The sequence below is a fragment of the Cheilinus undulatus genome, linkage group 20 (assembly GCF_018320785.1).
Source record: "Cheilinus undulatus linkage group 20, ASM1832078v1, whole genome shotgun sequence".
In the NCBI taxonomy this organism is placed as follows: domain Eukaryota; kingdom Metazoa; phylum Chordata; class Actinopteri; order Labriformes; family Labridae; genus Cheilinus; species Cheilinus undulatus.
The window spans coordinates 15646873-15662213 of record NC_054884.1 but is presented as its reverse complement, the minus strand read 5'-3'; the positions used below and the strand labels follow the sequence as shown (position 1 = coordinate 15662213).

Sequence of the window (15341 nt, the reverse complement as noted above, 5' to 3'; positions counted from 1 at the left end):
GTGAACGAGAAATGGGTGGGCTATATACATTGAAATAACCAATCAGAACTTCCGAGTAGAAGGTGTTAGCCAATCACAGCGGCTTCCACCCACTCGGTGAAAAAGATGCGTATTTTGCCCCGAATTTGGCTTTCAGGCAGCAACTTCTCACCTACTACTCACCATCTGTCGTCCTCTGGTAGCTTCTTTTTAACATTTATACTGGAGTTTGAGTGGAGGAAGGTTGATGTTAATGTAAGTGTCGTAGTTGGGCTCCTGGATAACGTTGGGGTGTATACATTTTCGGCGTATGCATGAAGAAAGTAGCCTTTTCCATGCATATCCGAGAGAACTAAGAGCATTGAAGCCTTCCAAACGTTACAATAGTGGGCTTGCCTGTGATTTGTTTATGCAGCTGTGGTTGTCAGACAGCCCTGCTTGTTTGTGACAGGCCTACTACCTGAAGTTGGCCGCACCAGTGGCCACCACCGACGTTAGGAGGGGGCCAAGTAAGACATGAAATCATATTAAGTCGTCGCGACTTTTAATCGAAACTATATTTCGTGATGATTATGCATTGTACTGTTAACACTGTGTGTTAGGTGTGCGACTTGTTCAACAAGTTAGCAAACAGAGTAGGTGTTGACGGTAAACTTTAGAAACCAAAGCACGCTAACAATGATAGCATTGCGACACTGAGGTGACCGACTAAAACATCATTTTGGGATATTTAGCTAACATATGTCGTTAAATTCACAGATTTCACACATTTTACTACATGTTTAATTACTTCTTCCTACATTTTAAAGTACTATACTTGTGTCTCCTCGGACAAAACATGGTATGCTAGCCTGAGTGATGGTTGTTTTTGTGCTGAGAAACCTCTGGAGTCATTGCTGGCGGGTCTGAATAGGTTCAGGTCCACAAAGGTTGATGCAGCAGAAATAGCTGGACTGGCAGACTCTGCTGTCTTTAGTATTTTTTTCATGTGCTATATCTGTGAATGCAAGCAAGCTGTGTCTGTTAACATTGTTGGTTACTTCTACTCATGCATGTTTGTTATTTAGTCCTCATGCAAGGAATGTGTCATTCACTGTACTATATTACTATATTTATTTTCTCATGTGAAGTAGATCTGCATGCCTGTAATGCATTGAGGTGGCAATGGAGACCACAGGCAGTGCCACTGAAGGCGACCCTCTGAAGCGAGGCGAGGATGGGGTGGAGACAGCAACAGCACAGACAGCAACAGAGCTGAAGAAGAAGAAGAACTGGAAAGAGGCCTTGGGGCTGTCCAAACTGACCCACTGGAGAACTGCAGTCTTCTTCTTCTCCTTGTTCCTCTGCCTCACCATCGTATTTGCCTTCTCTTTTATCATCCCCTGTCCTGTCAGACCGCAGTATGAACTCACCTGGAACAGGACGTTCCCCGAAGCAGGTTTGTGCAGTTTTGTGGTGTTTTTTTTCCTGCTGCTTAGTGTTTTGAATGTAGGACTAATTGCTCTCCAACTCTTCAGCTACCTATGACTTTCTCACCATTGAAGATACAAGCAAGGACAAAGTGATGGATGTCCTGTTTGTCCTCAAAGACACAGAGGGCAGTCAGAACAACACATGTGCTGATGCAGGTATAAAGTCATATGTAAACCAAACTTTAGACACCTGTCAGAGAGGACTGTGTTGTATTGTGCAATTCAGAGATTGTGTTTTTTCAGGTCTGCCCTCGCCATGCGTGTTTTTGCTAGCAGTGGATGGGGCGAATGGAAAGAGTTTGTGGGAGCGTCCATTGCACCCGGAGTACCACTGGGCCCAGTGCGGTCTAGATAAAGGAACAAGAAGAAACTGGGACTGTCTGCTGTCCCATTCTTACAACCTTACAGCCGTTGACAAATACAGTGGTCAGTGACTCTTTCTCTAGATCAGGGATGCACAATGTTGGATTTTTGCTGATATCAAATTTGACAATAGTTGCAAGCATGATAGCCAATACCAATACTGATATATAATTAAAGTTCAGACACAAACCTTCAGTCCTTGAAAACAGTTTGAAGTATAAGGAATAATGGTAAACAAAGAAAAACTTTAGATGAGATAGGTCTGTTGGTCCTGCCAAAATCTGATAATGACATTGTGAATCCATGCTTTGGATTTTGTTAACTTTAATTCTTTAAAGACAAGATGTGAAATAAATTGAAAATCCAATAAAATGGTCAGCAGAGGGTCATTTGTTTCTGAAAATATGGATGAATACTTTATAACATAAGGCTTAGGAGGGAATATTCCATGTTGATTGGCATTGAAAGTAGCAAATAGCTCTAAAAGTAAGAAAATGAAAACAAAGTAATGGCCTGTAACTGCTAGATACCTTACAATAGATGAAGTTTAAGATATGTCATTGGAAGAAAAACTTGTGTATGCTTCTGAATGCAGGATGTCAAACATTTTTATTTTGCCTGAAAAAAAAAAATTAAGAATACCCACAAAATAGCGTTTTTTTCCTCATAAATGGGTCAGATTTATATGATAATCAAATGCAAGTAAAATACCTTAGCATCTATATTGATTTCATAAAAAAGTTTGAGGTAACTCTTATGAAAAATCTCATTTTGCTTACCTTAAAAGTCAGAATATTAATTTTAAAAAAGTAAATGTAATAACAAAGTTGTGAATCCATCTCCTGATGATCCCTGAGATGCACTGAAAGGTCATTAAGATAAGTTAGTCAACTGAATATTCAGGGGTCAAGAATCAGCTATCATAAAACTCAATTATAGGTGTAGTGTTTACTTTGAAATTAAATAAACTCAGTCAGGCTGAGGATCTTTTCTTGTGTTTGTACATAGGTGCAGTAAGGTGGCAGCAGCCTCAGCCACCCGGTCTACACAGCACTGTTCCTGTTTTAAGTATCCCAGATCTGGATGGGGACCAAGTCAGTGATGTGGCCCTGGTGGCTCCTGACAGCACACAGGTAAACGTCATCACTAACACATTTAGTAAGCAGTATTAAATCTCTCTGCAACACAAGTCATATCTATCATAATTAACCAGTGGCAATGAATGGGTCAGTCCATTCAAATAGAATTCATCTAGACTAAATGTCCCACCTACAGACTCAGCTGGTGTTCCTCTCAGGGAAGACAGGTGTGCAGATTGGCTCCACGGTGACACTGGACCCTACTGAGACGGCCAGTCATCTTCTTCACTGCACTGCAGAAGGTTCTCACTATGTGCTACTACAAAAAGGTTTGTTCCAGTACTTGTATGGATAAAGTATGACTTAATCAACTTGTTTGATTATTTTAGGATATCGTATAAAGGACATTTTCTCTGCGTTTTTCCTGTGGAGAGCTAACTGAACATCATGTCCTGTTCAGGAGCCTTTTAATCTTAAATCACTCTAGTTTTGAATGAAATACAAAAAAGTGCACTGAAAATAATAATCACTGTACTTAATCACTGTATCCTCTGAGATTTTTCATGAATTTGTTCTTAAAATTTCTAAGAGAAGCCTATTTCCAATTCCTGATGTGTAGTTAAACTATTAAATTGTTGACACCAGTGGTCTTAAAATGATAAATGCCATGTACTTGTAAACTGGAAGCTTGGCCATGTTTTTATTGATAAGCACAGAAAAACACTCTTTATTTCCATACTAGACCATGAGAATGCACGTCTGTGTGCATATACTAAAGGCACACACGTCTAAGAAGAGAAGTATGAAAATGTCAGTTGCTTCCAAATAACAATAAACCCTAAATACAGTTTTGCTCTGAACTCCACATACAGGAAATACTGGGTTCTTACCAATTATATCACTTACATCACGCAGTGATAAAAAAATAAGGATTCATCCAGATAAAGTTAGAAATACCTAATACCTACCTAATAAATCAGGAGTGAAAGAGACACTGGCCACATCTCATATACTCAAGTGATCCTGATTTGATATAGAGCTACATTTCTAAAAGCTGACAATTTAATGATATTAACAAACAAATATGAGTTATAGCTGCTCTGTGGATTGATCGACTATTCTTCCTTATCTGAATACTGAAAGGAGTTGATTTAAAACTGTCCTCGGGGTGCGTCCTATTTCTGTCAGGAATGGTATTGTAGAAAATATGTAGAAAATAGTGTTCGTATAATAATCAGAGGAAATGGGTTGTTTTTGTCTGACATTTATCTTGTACCATGTCTTTAAACGCCTCATTTTCATCATTGTATTATTAAAAAAATCAAGTTTGACATACACTTTATGGAAAAAAGTATTTTGCCACACCTGTTAATATTGAATTCAGGTGTTTCAATTAGCACCTACACATGCAGTCTCCATTTGCAAATATTTGTGATACAAATGGGTTGCTCTAAGGAGCTCAGTGACTTTAAACATGGTACTGTGATGGAGGCCACCTTTGGAATAATTTGGAATTTCATCCCTGCTGGATATTCCACAGTCAACTGTTTGCAAATATGAGAAAGTGGAAGCTTGTAGGAACAACAGCAACTCAGCCACTTAGGAGAAGACCATGTAAAATCAGAAAGTGGGGTCAACAAACGCTAAGGTGCATGGTGCAGGCATCTGCTGATTCAATAGCCGAAGAGTTCTGAACTACCACTGGCATTAATGTGAATACAAAAACTGCAGTGGTAGATTCATGGAATGGGTTTCAATTGGCCGAGCAGCTGCATGCAAGACCCCACTCACCAAGTCTAGTGCAAAGCATCGGTGGAGGGTTGTAAAGCACTCTGACACTGGACTGTAGTAGTGGAAATGTGGGTTTGGGCTTGGCCCCTTGTCTCTTAATGCTTCAGCATACCAAGACATTTTAGACAATGCTATGTTTCCAACTTTGTTGCAACATTTTGGGGAAGGCTCTTTTCTATTACAACATGACTGGACCCCAGTGCACAAAGCAAGGACTATAAAGGCATGGTTTGATGAGTTTGGTGTGGAAAAATTGACTGGCCTTATAAATGCTCTATTGGATGAATGGATGCAATTCTCACAGAAACACTTTAAAATCTTGTGGAAAGCATTCCAAGAAAAGAGGAGGCTGTTATAGCTGCAAAGGGGGCCACCTCCATATTAAAGTACATATATATTTAAATAGTGTCAGTACAGTCCCTGTTGTTGTAGTGGTCAGGCATCTGAATACTTTGGTCTGTACGGACAAAGGTCTTGAGTGCATTATACAGCTGCACAGTAGTGAGCAATGTTGTGTCTCTTTAATGACAGACTCTGGTGTTTTTGGCCTGGCTCTGTGGAAGATCGCTGCTCAGGCTAAAGCAGGGATGGAAGCGAGCTTGAAGAAGGACAAACACTGGGAGAAAAGCTCCAATGCAATAACTGGCCTTGTGCCTGTTTACGAGTAAGAGACATCTTACCTATTCATTATCACATTGCTGTGAGCCTTTTGTTCATATTTAATTTTTTTCTCCGTAGGTCTGATTCAGTCAAACAAGTTCTCAGAGTTGGAGAAACGGGCGATCCACCCAACCTGCTGATCGTTACGGGGAGGGAGGTGGCTTTAATCGATGGAAAAAACTTGAAGTTGTTGTGGAGATTTAATACCAGCACTGTCCTCAGGTAAACTCGTATTTTATTCTTTTATGTTGCACTTCTCATGAAACCATTGAAATCTGATTGTATTAATGGAAAGATAATTAGCAAGTTTCATTGATAAGAATTTCATCAATAAAATTTAAAGGCATTGTGAGAATTCGATCAGTATGAGTGATTACATTAGTTGTTATGGCTGTCTAATTAATATTTCACTTTAACATTTAATTGGTTATAATGTAATGTGTTCTCTTTCATTCAGCGAGCCCTCCTTTGGTCACTTCAACAAAGATGATGTGCTTGATGTCGTGGTGGAGGAAGATAACGGCAACAACACAAAGAGGGTGAGACTGCTGTGATGTAATATTACCTTCTGTCCACACTCTCTCATGTTTGATATTTGAGTCATGCATGTTCTTAAATGCTGCCTGTGTTGTTTGCAGGTTTTAATACTTGATGGAAAGTCTGGTGGTGTGCTTTGGCAAGTCAACCTTTTGGCTTCTCCTAACTCACCCAGGCCCTCTGCCATTCACACCACCAACTCCTTCTCCATCTTTGTGTTTTGGGGCCAGATGCCCATGGATGCAAACTCAAGTGTAAGAACCCTTCTTTTATATCATAATGCATGTTTACAGAATTTCTCAAAAAAATGTTAATCTGTCTTCTTTGTTTTCTTCCAGGTCCCATTCAGTAGTGAGCGATGTTCCTACATGCTCCTTCCTCTTTATTCTAAAGTTCTCCTCGAGTCCACCAGCTCTATGGACCACATCATAACATTTAAAGGTAGTCTTTGTTTCTTTAATGTGCTTTAATGCATAATCAAACATGAAAATCTGCAGGAGGTGTCCTACAAAGTCAGTTTAACAAACCCAGGCTTTGTTTGAGTTTCAGAGTTATCGGGTACTACAGATGGTAATGAACTGTCTCTTTAAGTCAGGCTTTCTGCTTCTGGCCCAGAGCGCCCTATATAAGGGGGTGTTTGACAAGTCATTTTGAAACATTGTCCTCACAAAGAGGATCACCACCTGTCTGCTTCAGTCAGACTGAGAAGAAGTGATTTGCTGATAAAGTCATTGCAGTAAAGAAAAACAAAACCTCTTCTAATGCTCCGGAGAGAGAGGCTGCAGGAAATCATGTTAACACGCCAGTTTACATTTGACCATCTGATAGACTTTGTGCATCTTGTCATGCATCTTTTAATGTATGAAGAATCTGCTAAAATTTAAGTATTGATTTTAACTTAAGTAAACATGTAAAAACATGAAACCTTGTAGGCTCCTATAATGTGATCCATTCAGTGTGTGCAATCACATGGCTTAATTCTGTGGTGGTGACAAAAATTAGTGCCCACACTATAAATCTGAATGTTTTTTTTACATTACTTAAGTATGAGTTCTACTCACTGCTTTATGAATGAGACCCTAAGACAGTTTAGAGTAAACCTCCATTTATGGTATACCCATCAGATTTAGCTTTTGTGGCTGTGTTTTTTGTTCCCATCATAGCCACACTGTTGGAACGTGGACGCCACGCTGCCTACATCCTGCTGACGGGTCCTGGGAGGGAGGGCGCTGGGGGCACCGTTGTCCTCAGCAAAAGGAAGCTGAAGCAGGACGTCCCCTTCAGCACAGTGCGCCGCCTTGGAAGCGGAGGAAGCTCAGAAACCAATGAGGACATCAAAGAGGCCTTCAATCGTCTGCGATTCAGCGACTGGTGATCCAGTACTGTACAGCATTCCCTCAGTTTAGGATTACTTTGGTCCAATTGACTATTTAGTGCAGGGGTGTCAAACTCAATCACAGCAGAGGCTAGATTCTGAATTCAGGACTAACCTGAGGGCCTAACAGGGTCACCTTTTTACCTAGAAACTGTCAACCTTGTTTCACCAGTATTAAAATATGAAAAAAATAGCACTGATGATAGAAGTTTTGAAATTTAAAAAGTCAGAAAGATGAGTTTAAAGGCTCACAATCTGAGAAAAGTAAATGTATTAGTTCAAAAAGGTCAAATCATGAAATTGAAATTAAAAAATAGTGTTTTAAATGGTAAATATATTAGAAAGAAGTCAAAATAATGAGTTTAACAGGTCAAAATATGAAGTAAAATTAGTAATCATGAAATTAAAAGTCCAAAAATGATTCAAATTTTAAATTGTGAGTCTAAAAGGTCAAACTATGGGATTATGAAGTCAAAGTTTGGAGTTGAAAATATGAGGTAAAATACAAAATAATTGTTTAAAAAGGTCAAAATATCACTTAAAAATTAGAATTATGAATCTTAAAGCTGATAATATTATATGAGAAGTCAAAATTATGAGTTGACTTACTCAAAGTATGAAATTAAAAGTCAAAATCCTAAGTTTGAGTCCTAATTGTGAGATGCAAAATTGAAAACGTGAAATTAAAACACAAATTAATTTCTTTCCCCACATTCCTGACTTTTTATCTAATTATTTTTACTCCTTACTTTTTCAGATTTTATGACTTAACAAGGATATCTTAAATCATCAAGTATAAGTTCACATTTATATACTTGAGGAAATCTGCACCCCTCATACTGATGGGCAAGTTACAACAGAAATATGAGATCATCTTGCAGGCCGGATTTAACTGTTCCACGGACTGGATTTGGCCCCCGGCCTTGAGTTTGACACCTGTGATTTAGTGGTTTAGTCTCCCACTAAAGTAAAAAGTGAACACTAAGCTATGACTTTCTGACTGCAGAACTCTAAGAAAACGAAATGTGTGCACTTAATTTGACAGGGTTCTTCCTGTTATCTTCTGAATGTGTACATGGTTTTGATTTTAGTTCCCAAATTGCTACTGCTTCCAGACAATCCCATTCACAGGCTGCTCTCCTCCTGCTGATAAAGACAATCTTCCTTGCTGTATTGTTCCTAGCACTTTTACTGCAATGATGCAACACTCCTTTTTTATGGCACATGCTGGATTTTATTTGGATCTATGCAAAATTATGCCACACTTGGTTTAAAATGTAGCACATCTCTACACAGACAGTTCAGACAATTCAGTTGCCTTAAAGATATGGTTACAATGCAAGGGCTTCTTTGGTGTTTTCTTAACTGTGTATCAACAGACAAGATGTAAATATTAACTTGATAGGTGTTGGTTGCACACTATGCACACCCATTCAATCCAAGATGCTGTAACAGATGTTGTTTGATGCTCACTGTGTCAAAGGTTCTTCAGATCAGTGATAATTAATGCTGTGGGCTGACATCCTCTTTTATAAAGCTGTTTTTATTTCTCAGTGATTTTATATCGGTTAACTATCGGAGATCAGGTTTTGGTTTTTGATGTACATTAATATATTGAACTTTTGTTTGAGCTGGCTTTTCTTTCTGACTTGATATTTTTGAATTTGAGCAAAATTAAAACGTTTTTAAGTAGCTGCTTTTCTTTGTTTGGTTTTCTTATAGGGAACCCTCCATATTAAGACATGTTCACCTGACTGGAATACCATATTTCATCTGTATTTTGTACAAAGAAACACTCTACATTTCTATAGTTTTAGGAAACTGAAATGTAGATCAAAATGAGTTCAATTAGATGGATATTTGAAGAAAAACAATACAAATGTTTTGCCTTCACTACTCCTGTGTATTGCATGACAGTTGTGGCTTACATTTCAATTAATTTCTAAAATTTTCTAAAAATGAAGGAAATAATAGTGAAGTGAAAGTGACCACTGAAAGGCAAAGTAACCTGTCACAGTTTGTTCTCACTTTGTACAAGGTTATTATCATGTGATATTGATATTACCACGTGAACTTTTAGATCTCCTTGGTCTTGTGATCTCATGCTCTGGGATACATCCAGCTTCAGGCACAGACCCAGTATGTGGTAGCGTGCACCGTCACTCAGAACAAAACTGCACACAATGGAAAACTGCAGGAATTGCACATTAGCCATGAGAACATCAGTGAAAAGTGGCAAATGGGTCAGAGAATAGCAAAAATGGGTTTAAGGAAGCAAAATAAGCAAAAAGTGGCCAAACAAGTAATGAATCTAAAATAAGCTTGACACACTTTTCAGCTCCATAATGAGGTAACTGTTAGAAAAGATGCTTGCTAGCACCATTGCTAATGATCAAACATATTGATATTATCAATAAACTGCTACTGAGGCCCATTAACTGGGTTTTTCATGGGCCTAGCAAACTCTGTGTCAGGCCTGATAACAAGTACTGGCAATCTCTTAAATGGGCCTAAATAACTCACCCAATCATTAAAGCCTTTAATCTCCTGTAGATAACTTCTATGTTGTGCTGAAAAAAGCAATCTTCTTTCTTTTTGTCCAGTAGATGTGCAAGGTGTCTACTGGATGTACCTGTCATAAACTCTCACCCTGCTTCTTTTTACCACTAAGATGTCTCTGCTGCATACTTTTAACCTCATTTGACAACCACTTTCTTAATTCTGATGGTCTAGTTAGCTTTAGTAGTTCACAAAGAGGGACAGACCTGCCCACAGAATTTGCAAGGCCCCTGAAAAACTCAGTAAATGGGCCCATCACAAGAACGAATCCTTAATGATATTAATATATGTGTTGGATCAGTAGTAAGGGTGCTGACATCCTTTCTAACAGCTACCTCCTTTAGGAGCTGAAGCGTGTCAAGCTTTTATTGGCTTCTATTGTTGAGATACTTTAACCACTTTTTGACCCTTTTTTGCCACTTTTGGCCATTTTGCACCTTTTACTCAATATTTTTTGACACTTTGTGACCCATTTCACCACTTTTTTTACCCCTTTTTTTCTGCCAATTTTCATCACTTTTTGACCCCTTATCTCATCTTTTTACTGCCTGTTTTGCCACTTTTTATCCATCTTGCAACTTTTAACTCCTTTTCATGCCCTTTTTTTGTTTCTTGTAGCCCCTTTTTGCAATTTTAACCAATTTTCACCTCTTTTCACTTATTTTTTTGTCACTTTTTGCCCCACTTGCCCCATTTTAACCCCTATTCAACACGCTTTCTGCCAATTTGTGCTGCTTTAAACCCATTTCTTTTAACCAAATTTTTGCATCTTTTAACCACACTTTGCCAAATTTCACCCATTTTCAACATTCCTAACACATTTTTAACAGTTTTTGACAATTTCACCACTTTTTAAACTCCATATCACCTCTTTATCCTGCCCATTTAGACCCATTTCACTTTTTCTGCCTATTTTTGCCACTGTTTTTTTTTCTGCCTGTTTTTGTTCCTTGTAACCCCTTTATGCCACTTTTAACAAATTTATGCCTAATTAGAACATTTTTTGTCCCTTTTCTTCTATTTTGACACTTTTAACCATATTTTGCCAAACTTCACCTGTTGTAAAGTATTTAAAGCCATTTTGCCACTTTTTAATCCCCTTTTACTGCTTTTGCTGCAAATTTTTTGCCCCTCTTAACCTGTTTTTGGCACTTAATGCAATAATGTAATAATTTTTTCTTATTTTTTTTTTTCCATTTTCTTCTGCTTTATTGTCTGCTATCCTGATATTTATGCACATTGAGGCCTAGCTAGGCAGTCTGACATCACTTTCACAAATGGTTTAGTCCACATTGTTGACATTAATACAAAAAGGTAATTCTGTTGTAAGAAAAGAGGTTTACATTTATAAAAATGTTGTATAGTACAGCATGAACAAGTAAAAATTAGTTGTTTTTTGCTTTGATTTTAGTGGTTACCAGGATAAAAATAAAATAGGGATATCACAGTTTAGTTTTCAACCATGATTTTGCTTTAATAACATTTTTCATATTAAGGCTGGATAACCAATTAATCAAATCTAATTGAGTTAACAGTGGTATTTTTTGAATTAGTTGAAACATTTGTTTTGTTGTTTTTTTGTATGTATAAAATCTTTTGGACATGACTGTATACAATTTATCCTCAAACCAAAAAACTATAAGGTAAAAAAAGTAATTTTATTGATTGTTTTTGAGGGGGAAAAATCAACAAATACATGTTTTTTTATATTTATACATTTATTTCGATGAATCAACTACAAATCAACCCTTTGATTCAGAAAACAGACGTTGTGTCCTGATCAATAACATAAAACACGACCTTTTCTGCCCTCTTGTGTTGCAATGTAGACATTAGCATTGCAACACTACTTATCACGCATGCGCAGTGAAGCGCGGTCAGATCCTCTGTGTGTCACGCTGTCCATGCACGTAGTGTAGACAGTCACGTCTCACACGGAGTTGTAACTCAAGTTTGCTCTTCAATGGAGCGCGTCGTTTATTAACCATGACACTCCTCTGCCTCACAGACTCATGACTTCTTTATGGTATCATGATGGAGACATGAGCCACGCAGTCCACCGAACACCTGGACTCTTTAGAGCGCGGTACCCGGCTCAAGGAGGATTTGGATGAGACTCTTGGAGGATGGAAAGGCTGAAATAGCCACAACAGTCCGATGAAGATGGGTCCATTTATGTCCACCTTTACACAAAGCTGGATTTGTTTTTAGAAAATGCTCGAATACTTCTTAAAATGTTCATGAATGGATTTTAAAATAATGTTCCCCAAGTTGGATAAATCTGCGACCCTTTTGAAATCTCGCGACACAAACGCGTAATAAACAATATGGGCCGTGCACCTTGATTTCTTCGCCTGTGCTACTTGATAATGATCGCTGCAGTGTCCTTACCTGACCTGGTTCCTAGACAGAGCTCCTAATTGAGGAGAATGGGTTTTCTTTGCTGCCCAGTTTGTATTTAAAAAGTAAAACGCACTGTAGCCCTCCCCTGATAAGACCCCATTTAAAATACCTGATGTGTAGTGAATAGTGCCAACATGTGGTAATGATTAGCCATTATAAAGAAAGGCTGAATACTTCCGCATCCTGTAGAAAAAGTACAAAGCCATGTATGAAACCAGAAATAAAACAATACAAAACAGCGCCGCATTGTTCCTGTGTTACCTCAGTTCATCCCAGCTGCCTCTCTCTACCCACACATACCTGTGTTCGTATTCTGAGCCCTGCCTGTCATTTCAATGTGACCTGAGTCCGCCATACCATTATGATAGGACTGCACGGCTGCGATACCCCACAGAGCGGAGCGCGCGCGTGGTGCGCACAGTCCTTATCAGAGGGAACGAGACACTTTCACCGTCCAGTATAAAAGTCACTTTGAGCTCGAGCCAGCGACTGACACAGAGGTAACGAACACTCGCATGTCTCTTCAAACTATTTCTGTTTGAACATGTAATTTAAAGCTACTTTAATATTTTTAAGGCTGGGATTATTATTGACTGCTCCGCTGAGGCGTCTTAAACTGATAACACTAATTTAAATGCTCTATCTTTCAATATGTTTGATGTTTTAACGGTTTATTCAATCAAGAAAACTAACAAATTATCTTTTATTTCCTTGAGGCTATTAAAACAGAAACAGAAACTGGGCTTTGTATAAGGGAAATGTGTTAAAGGCCTAGTAAACATGGATATCGATAAGCTACCTATCAGTATCGTTTAGTATTTCCGTATTTGGGTGTCCGTTTTTCTTACACTAATGTCGTTATTAGGCGTTTTTTTGATTGCCGACCACTCAAAAATCTTCTATTTGCTCAGTTAAAAGAGAGTAATGCTCGTGCCGGCAGCGCTGCATTTCCAGAAACGTCTATGTATTGCCGCATGCAGCACCCCAAATCTCCCCAAAATAGTTGCGTCCCCGCTTAGCTGCCTGGCACCCTCATTTAGAGCATTTAGCAGCACATATATGATGTGGGTCAGCCTATCGGCACACCTGTCCTAAAACTAGATGAGCTTTACTATTGGTCAAGTGCAGATTGACACATAATTGGTTCGTTTCCCTTGATAACAGAAAAAGCTTTTTTTCCTTGACAGACTCGGAATACATTTCTGAATTTTCTTCTTGACAGAAGTGAAAATGGCTGAGGATATCAAGACTAAACTTGAGACTTATCGCACTGCTCCCTTTGACGCCAGATTCCCTAACCAAAACCAGACTAGGAACTGCTGGTCCAACTACCTGGGTAAGACTGGGTCAAGGTCATAGCAGTCAGCTGAGAGGGAGGGGGGTCTAGACATGTCTCCATCCTTAACCATAACAGCTTTTAATGCATTTTAACATATTTATTTTACAGTAAAATATCCCATCATTTTCTTTTTAATCAACAAGTAATGGTGAATTAATCTGTAAAGTATAGAACCAAGCAAAGCTCACCTGGGGGCTTTGCACATGTTGATCCCTGGGGGTAATCCAGATAGAGACTTCCTGACCTGCCCCCTTAAAACCTGGATCAAGGCCATGAGGGGTTTAAAATATTGTTATTGTTTGTCTATTAACAGACTATCACAGATGCCAGAAAGCTCTGGATGCCAAAGGAGTGGACACAGCCCCCTGTGACTGGTACTTGAGGGTCTACCAGTCACTCTGCCCCATGTCCTGGGTAAAAAAAAATGTTTTATTGCATCTAATTTTAGCTTTTCAGTGAGATAATCCAGAGGAGAACACACAAGGGATTTGATGGGAATGGCAAGATCCACATGGTACTCTCCACATGTGGTCTGAGTTTGTTTTGCTCGGGTCAAACAACTTTGACATCCCTCAAATTCCTGTGAGTTTCTGCTCCGTCCTGAGAATCAAAACAAAAATGAAGAGCTTCATGCCAAAAGTAGACATTCCTTTTAAATCATCCTCAGCTAAACATGAAGATGTCCCTTTTTAATCATATGGAGTTAAAATATGTCCAAGTTTACATGTGAACTTCTGCCCCTTTAGGTCCAGAAATGGGACGACCAGCGAGACGAGGGGACGTTCCCGGGGAAAATCTAAAACTGCCGTGTCCAAAGCTCTGAGTCCACTTGGATGTAATATTTTCAGCTAACTGTATAAATGGTGGGAGATAATGTAGCTCCAACACCGCCTTTTAACTACTGATACTCTGCTCTGTATCTGAGTGGTCATTCCTTATACATACCGTGAAATGTACAGCAGAGTCTGTATTAAAGTATCTCAGGAGATATATAAATTACATATTTGTCCCATGTTTCTTTTTTTCATCAAAAAACCCCCTGACAAATTTCATTTAAAAAAACACACATGCAAAGATATTTCAATGTTTTATTCATTCAAATAAACCTACATCAAATATACAGATTTAATCAAGATTAGAAAAATAATTAAATATTTCAAAACACTAAATGCCACATAAGCAAAATAAGCCACCGCCAGGGTGATGACTATTGTTGCTGTGTGACACAAATTAAATACATAAAACTGCATTTCATTTACAAGTAAACTCCCATTATAAGGAAGGAGTATGAGATAGTTAATATCAGGGCTCAAAGAAGCAGCAGTAAAAACTCCTTCAACAAAATATTAAAGGATGATAACAGCAGCTAATGCCGAGGAGAATCATGCAAGAAATTACTACAGGAAATTTTGAAAAAATGAGCAGAACAACATCCAGTATTATAGTGAAGGTAGAATTACATAAATCCCTTTTTAAAGATCATTCTTCTCAATTTGAGGTAAAGTTAGAGTATTTGCATATAAGAAGTTGCCTGTTACTGAATCTACTCAAAATCCAAGCTGGAAAAAGTACATTTTATTTTTGTATTTCCAACCAAAAGACTAAAACTGCTTTTGCTGGCTTAAGTGGAGTTTGCTTCTACAACAATCTACCTTAAAGAGCAACTTCGATAAAGGTCACTTGGATTGCAAACAAGTGTATTCTTCTACTTGATGTTATGCAGAAAAAATAGACTGTCTTGAATTTGAGGCCAAATTTACACTGCACTTAGAAAGTATTTAGAC

At 38.4% G+C, this 15341-nt stretch overlaps 2 protein-coding genes across 8 annotated transcripts; both read left to right on the top strand.

Annotated features, from left to right (window-relative positions):
- Positions 1-100: 100 nt before the first annotated feature.
- fam234a (family with sequence similarity 234 member A) lies at positions 101-7432 on the top strand. Of its 6 annotated transcripts, none has more exons than XM_041814950.1 (12): positions 101-234; positions 1113-1417; positions 1497-1607; positions 1695-1877; positions 2823-2947; positions 3090-3222; positions 5216-5348; positions 5423-5566; positions 5802-5883; positions 5983-6135; positions 6220-6322; positions 7045-7432. In XM_041814950.1, exons 2-12 carry the CDS (start codon positions 1144-1146, stop codon positions 7254-7256), a joined length of 1653 nt encoding a protein of 550 aa, XP_041670884.1. In that variant the 5' UTR covers positions 101-234; positions 1113-1143; the 3' UTR covers positions 7257-7432. The 6 variants fall into 6 exon arrangements, with proteins under 6 accessions (XP_041670884.1, XP_041670887.1, XP_041670886.1 ...); XM_041814953.1 differs by having other exon boundaries at positions 107-178; XM_041814952.1 differs by having other exon boundaries at positions 124-178; positions 1110-1417.
- Positions 7433-12478: 5046 nt separating this feature from the next.
- LOC121528506 (cytochrome c oxidase subunit 6B1) lies at positions 12479-14556 on the top strand. Of its 2 annotated transcripts, none has more exons than XM_041815996.1 (4): positions 12479-12718; positions 13406-13554; positions 13871-13971; positions 14304-14556. In XM_041815996.1, exons 2-4 carry the CDS (start codon positions 13449-13451, stop codon positions 14355-14357), a joined length of 261 nt encoding a protein of 86 aa, XP_041671930.1. In that variant the 5' UTR covers positions 12479-12718; positions 13406-13448; the 3' UTR covers positions 14358-14556. The 2 variants fall into 2 exon arrangements, with proteins under 2 accessions (XP_041671930.1, XP_041671928.1); XM_041815994.1 differs by having other exon boundaries at positions 12489-12718; positions 13441-13554.
- Positions 14557-15341: the final 785 nt, after the last annotated feature.